General features: G+C 35.2%; 1 protein-coding gene across 1 annotated transcript; it reads right to left on the bottom strand.

Moving 5' to 3' along the window:
• Positions 1-1,843: 1,843 nt before the first annotated feature.
• rhov (ras homolog family member V) lies at positions 1,844-4,214 on the bottom strand. Its single transcript, XM_073816872.1, has 3 exons — positions 3,881-4,214; positions 3,707-3,765; positions 1,844-3,450 (listed from the first exon to the last, which is right to left on the bottom strand). The coding sequence occupies exons 1-3, from the start codon at positions 4,077-4,079 to the stop codon at positions 3,004-3,006; spliced, it is 705 nt and encodes a 234-aa protein (XP_073672973.1). The 5' UTR covers positions 4,080-4,214; the 3' UTR covers positions 1,844-3,003.
• Between the last annotated feature and the right edge of the window lie 1,786 nt (positions 4,215-6,000).

Below are 6,000 nucleotides of genomic sequence, written 5' to 3'. Positions count from 1 at the left end.
ACCCCCATATCTTGGGTAACCAAAAAAAGCAAAGCAAAAAGCTGTTTGTAATATACAAATTCAATATTCTACGTGGTTAATTAATGGACTGTACCCATGTAGATTACTTGTAGACAGCTGGATGAACTCACTCATTCACTGCTGAGAATCCATTGCTGAGCAGGTTTTGTAAACCTGAATCTGTTCTGTGAAAAAAATAAAATGGATGTTCTAAAGGGAAGTAACATTTTGAGCACATTTTCATTCTTTAGTGAACTATTCCATCAAACATCTTGGAAGTTTAACTTCTATAAAGAATTCATCTTTTTTTTTTTAAGAAAGAAAAAAAGAGGATTTATTATCTTAGGGCTTGTATGTATAAACTTCTGAAAGAAAGTCTAGCCAGTGTAAATTTCATTTTGAGCAGTTTGAACACTACAAACAAGAGCAACGAGCCCTTTGTCTTCTGTTTACACTTCAAGGCTACGTGAGTGACATCTTCTCTTACATTCAGCCGAGCTCAGCTCAAAGTCACAGCATGAGACCTCGGAGCAGAGAAGTGTGAGTTCACAATGCATTCATACTCCTTCAGTACCTGACACTTCTCTGTGTCTCATTTACACTCTCTGAAGATATTTGCAGGCCCATTTACATCAAGTACTCACGCTGTTCCGGAAGCGTATTCCCATCTCTAACGTTTGTTTGCTGTGTATATAATTTAGTAGCACCTGGCATGTGTAAAGAAAGCATGTCATAACCACATATTTAATTTAGTCTTTTTTAATTCAAAGGGTAACAAAATTAATATGTTTATTCAGCAAAGATACATTCAATTAATCCAAAGTGACAGTAAAGACATTTATGCTACAATGACTTCCATTGCAACATAAATGTTTTCACATAAATGCTTAGTTGTCACTTAATTCTTTTTTTGATGCGTCAAATATTTTAGACTACTTTAGTATATAAAACCAAGATCCACACTCACAAAAATAGTCATTTAAGCATTTTATTTTACATGAATCAACGATAAGACCAAACTCAAATGGCCTTGAGACGAAATGTTTGTGTTTTGTCCTACTGGTTATTAATGTAGAAGAAAAAGCTAAAAGACATTATTTGTGACCCTGAACCTCAAAACCAGTCTTAAGTAGCACAAGTATATTTGTAGAAATAGCCAAAAATACATTCTATGGGTCAAAATGATCGATTTGATGCCAAAAATCATTAGGATATTAAGTAAAGATCATGTTCCATGAAGATATTTAGTAAACGTCCTGCTGTAAATATACCAAGCCTTCATTTTTGATTAGTAATATGCATTGCTAAGAACTTCATTTGGACAACTTTAAAGACGATTTTCTCAGTGTTTTAATTTTTTTTGCACCCTCAGATTCCAGATTTTCAAATAGATGTATCTCAGCCAAATGTTCTCCTTTCCTAACAAACCATACATCAATGGAAAGCCTATGTATTCAATTGAGATATTTAAATCCCAATTTCAAAAAAGTGACCCTTATGACTGGTTCTGTGGTCAAGGGTCACATTTTTGGAAGTTTGGATAATGGTTTCATATTTTACGCATAAATGTTTTCAACATTGATAATAATAAGAAATGTTTCTTGCACACCAAATCAGCATATTAGAATGATTTCGGAAGGATCATATCATGCCGAAGACCACCGATTCAGCATAAGTGACATTTTATGTACATGTGAAATAATTAAAAACTTATATTTGTACAATTTTATTGTTTGTACTGTATTTCTGATCAAATAAATGCAGCCTCGTCGAGCACAAAAATTATTTAACAGCTTTGTTGCTTAATTGAGCTCAAAAATACAATTACGCAGCGATATCCATTTTCAACATGTTGTTTATTTATTCAATATTTCATAGGAACATTATATGATTGTGTAAATAAACAACGTTCACATAACACTTAAAGCAGGAAAAAGGAATAAAAACAGAACTTGCATAGTTGCGTTGAGACAACAGCATCGGAAATGTATTTTGCCCTTTCGATTTATTTTTAGACGATGCAAAGAAACACTGAAGGAGAAGCCGTTTAAAAGTGCTGCTTGAATTTGATCAAAAGGCAAAACAACAGTGAAGACAGATAAAATGATCAAGCCGTACATCCTTCTTGCCTGAGGCATCAAAACAGAACAGTTAAAACTGTTAAAACAGAACTGTTTAAACAAACAGCATTTTAAAAAGGTAACTTCCACAAGAAGCATATTGATAACAATGACAGTATGGTTTACTCAGTGAGAAGTACACACTGTCAGTTCAAAAAAAAAAAAAAAAAAACCTTAACCAAGCTACGGCTCCACAAAATGGGCTGGGCTGCTATACTTTCATCTGTGTGTGCGTTCTCACAATACATTTGCACAAGAGGAAACCAGGAACAACCCTGCCGATTTTTCCCCGGATGGAGGAAACCTTTTTCACACAAGCCTAATAATCTTATCTTGCCAATTTGCAAGACAATCCCCAGCTAAGATTTATCAGGAGGACAGGTTGAATCATTGTAAGCATGATGTTGGATTTATATGGTCGCAGGCACCTAAGAAGGAGACAGCTCACACATTGAGCTGTTGCATATGAAAGAGTCCGTCTAAGTAGCGCCTGACACAAAGGAGATAAGACAGATACCCGCTCTTGTTCCCTCAACCATCAGAGACCTCTCCACGTGAGCACCATTCAAGCTTTGAATAGGCAGCTATCCAGCTCATGCAAATGCACTCATTTGCATATGGTGGGTGCTCTTTGTGAACAATACATGATTTAAGGAGTAGTTTTCTCTAATCTTTCTTCATAACGTGTCTATAAATCTTCCAGCTTGTGCTCCTTAAACACACTGTTGAGTAGCACGACAAGCTCTCAAACGTCACTTGAACGTTTCCCGGTAGTTCCCCACAGATCAAACAACTCCGCCCATAGAATAAAGCTAGGGTAAACACAATGTCCCAAATAAATTAATATCTCCTGTAAACAGTCCACACAGTTTGACCCACAGGGTCAGATGAAGCAGAAGAACTTCTTCCAGCCGCATTTGGAAAAAGCTTTGGCTCGTCTGTCTGACAGTCTCAGTTTTTTGGCCTTCCTGGCCTTGTGTTTGATTGCGGCGAAAATTGCCGCGTCGAATGCCTCCTTTAGGTTCTTCTGGGTCAGGGCCGAACACTCCACGTACTCCGCCGCCCTGATCTTCTCGGCCAGGCTCCGTGCCCGTGAGTTGAACACGGGTTTGACCTTGTACTTGTCCAAGTCTATGAGAACGTTAACGTCCAAGAGAAGGTCCGACTGAGTTCCGACTAAAATGATGGGGGAGGATGGGTTGCACGCGCGAATCTCAGGGATCCATTTCTTGGTTATGTTCTGGAATGACGTGGGGTTAACCACACTGAAGCAGAGAAGGAAGACATCCGTGTGTGCGTAAGACAGAGATCTGAATTCATCAAATTCTTCCTGTAAGTCAAAGACAGAGACAGATAAGAACTCTTGACAAACTTTTGTTTAACAAAATGTACACATTACCAACTTCTTAAAAGGTTTACAATTCACAAACCTTTCTTAAAGTTTACACTTTACATAAAACTTAAGTTTAAGAGCTGACAAGCTAAACGTTTACAACTGACAGACTTTCTGAACGAGTACATATATTTATTGTCAAAATGTAAACTCTCATTCTCATTCTGTGAAATATTTGAGTGAAAATGTTTACCTGTCCAGCGGTATCCATCAGCTGAATTCGCACAGGAGTCCCATCCACCTGAACTTGTCCTGGATAAGCAAAATTTCAAGACTCTTATATTTTCATCCTCGTGATGCATCTAATAACTTAGCTATTATAGGGTCCTTATGGGGTTTATAAGGGGTCAAAAGATCATCCGCTTACCTGAGAAGACATCAAAAGCCGTCTGTTTGTAATCCGTAGGGTATCCATTGGTTGTGTAGCTGACAATCATACTAGTCTTCCCGACCGCACCATCCCCTACCAGCATACAGCTGATCGCTGGCTCCAGCGCGTCGTCCTGCTCTAAGCACACGGACGGAACTCTTGACTCGTGGTAAAAGTAATCCATTTGAGGTGGCATGTCCAAAAATTTAAGCCAAGGAGAAGCGTCTTCAGGAAAACTCTGTAAACTCCACTGTATTGGGTGGTGTCTTTGTTGAGACTGATGAGTGACTCATTACTTTCGCAGCTCACAAGCTGAATTGACTCTCTCTGATCTGTGACTGGACCTCTCTGTGCCTTTTGAATCAGCGATAGATATGGGGAGGCTTGATTTTGCATAGCCACGCCTACCACAGTCACGGGCCTCAATGGAAAGAACACAAATCTTTGGTTTGAACACAGATAAGCTTTTTAATGATTCGTTAACAATTTTAATCCCAAACGATTCTCAATGGAGCATAAGTACATGCCTAAACAGTTTTTAGTGTAACTGGCTACGGAGGTTTTTTTTATTAGGCCTATTATGCAATTTAATAGACCATTTAAAAACGAAATGTACTAAATGTAGAATACAGTAGTGTCCTGAGGCGTTTTATATGCTGTTTTAACACAGTCAGCATCTTTAAGAGAAAAACTGGAATTAAATAGTCCTGGTAAACCTGAGCTGTGCAAAAATATTCAAAATAAAGACAATATGCATTTTTATAGCTCTTTTTTGGACCTACACTACCAGTCAAACGTTTTCGAAAAGTAAGATTTTTTTTTAGATTTTTAGAAGAAGTGTCTTTTGCTCACCAAGCCTGCATTGATCCAAAGTGCAAAAAAACAGCAACATTTTGATTTTTGTTTGACTATTTGACATAACTGTTTTCTATTTGAATATATTTTAAAATGTAATTTATTCCTGTGATTTCAAAGCTGAAATTTTAGCATCATTACAATCCTGTCACACGATCATTCAGAAAACATTCTAATATTCTGATTTGCTGCTCAAAAACGTTTATTATTATATGTTGAAAACTGCAGAGTAGATTTTTCCAGGTTTCTTTGATGAATAGAAAGTTCAGAAGAACATCATTTATCTGAAATAGAAATCTTTTGTAACATTATAAATGTCTTTATTAGCACGTTTGATCAATTTAAAACATCCTTGCTAAGGAAAAATCAATTTCCTTCATTTCTTTAATTTTTATAATTTCTTATACTGACTCCAAGCTTTTGGTATATAATGTTACAAAAGGTTTTTTTTTCTTCTCACAAACATTCTGATCTTTGGATCTTTCTATACATCAAAGAATAATGAAAAAACGACTGTTTAAAATATTGATAATAATAAAAATGATTTCTGAAGGATCATGTGACACGGAAAACTGAGTAATGATGCTGAAAATTTAGCTTTGATCACAGGATTAAATTACATTTTAAAATATATTCAAATAGAAAACAGTTATTTTAAATAGTATAAATATTTCAAAATTGTTCTATTTTTCTGTGCTTTAGATCAAATAAATGCAGGCTTGGTGAGCAGAAGAGACTTTCCTTAAAAAAAAAAAAAACATTACACATCTTACTGTATCTGAAATAGAAATCTTTTGTAACATTATAAATGTCTTTATCATCACTTTTGATCAATTTAAAACATCCTTGCTAAATAAAAGTATTATTTTTCTATCATTTCTTTAATTTCTATAATTTCTTTTAGCTGCTGACTCCAAGCCTTTGAATGGTATAGTGTATAATGTTACAAAAACTTGTTTCATATAAATGCTGATCTTTGGATCTTTCTATTCATCAAAGAATCCTGAAAAAAAAAAAAAATACTGTTTTAAATATTGGTAATAATAATAGTTGATTATTAGTTCTGAAGGATCATGTGACATTGAAGACATTTTAAAAACTTTTTTTAAATAGTAAAAATATTTCAAAATTGTACTGTTTTTGCTATACTTTTAATCAAATAAATGCAGGCTTGGTGAGCAAAAGATACTTTTTTAACATTAACATAAAAAATCCCACTGTTCAAAAACTTTTGACTGGTAGTATATGTCTTTGGATCAATT

Source organism: Garra rufa, chromosome 13 (assembly GCF_049309525.1).
Source record: "Garra rufa chromosome 13, GarRuf1.0, whole genome shotgun sequence".
Lineage (NCBI taxonomy): Eukaryota > Metazoa > Chordata > Actinopteri > Cypriniformes > Cyprinidae > Garra > Garra rufa.
The sequence above is the reverse complement of the archived record's forward strand: the minus strand, read 5'-3'. Positions and strand labels throughout refer to the sequence as shown.

Bases quoted from the DNA above. Each gene is read 5' to 3' on its own strand.
- rhov (XM_073816872.1), bottom strand. From the start codon at position 4,079: ATGCCACCTCAAATGGATTACTTTTACCACGAGTCAAGAGTTCCGTCC. The intron at 3,766-3,880 runs GTAAGCGGATGA...TTGCTTATCCAG, and splicing joins GGCTTTTGATGTCTTCTCAG to GACAAGTTCAGGTGGATGGG. The intron at 3,451-3,706 runs GTAAACATTTTC...TTTGACTTACAG, and splicing joins TGATGGATACCGCTGGACAG to GAAGAATTTGATGAATTCAG.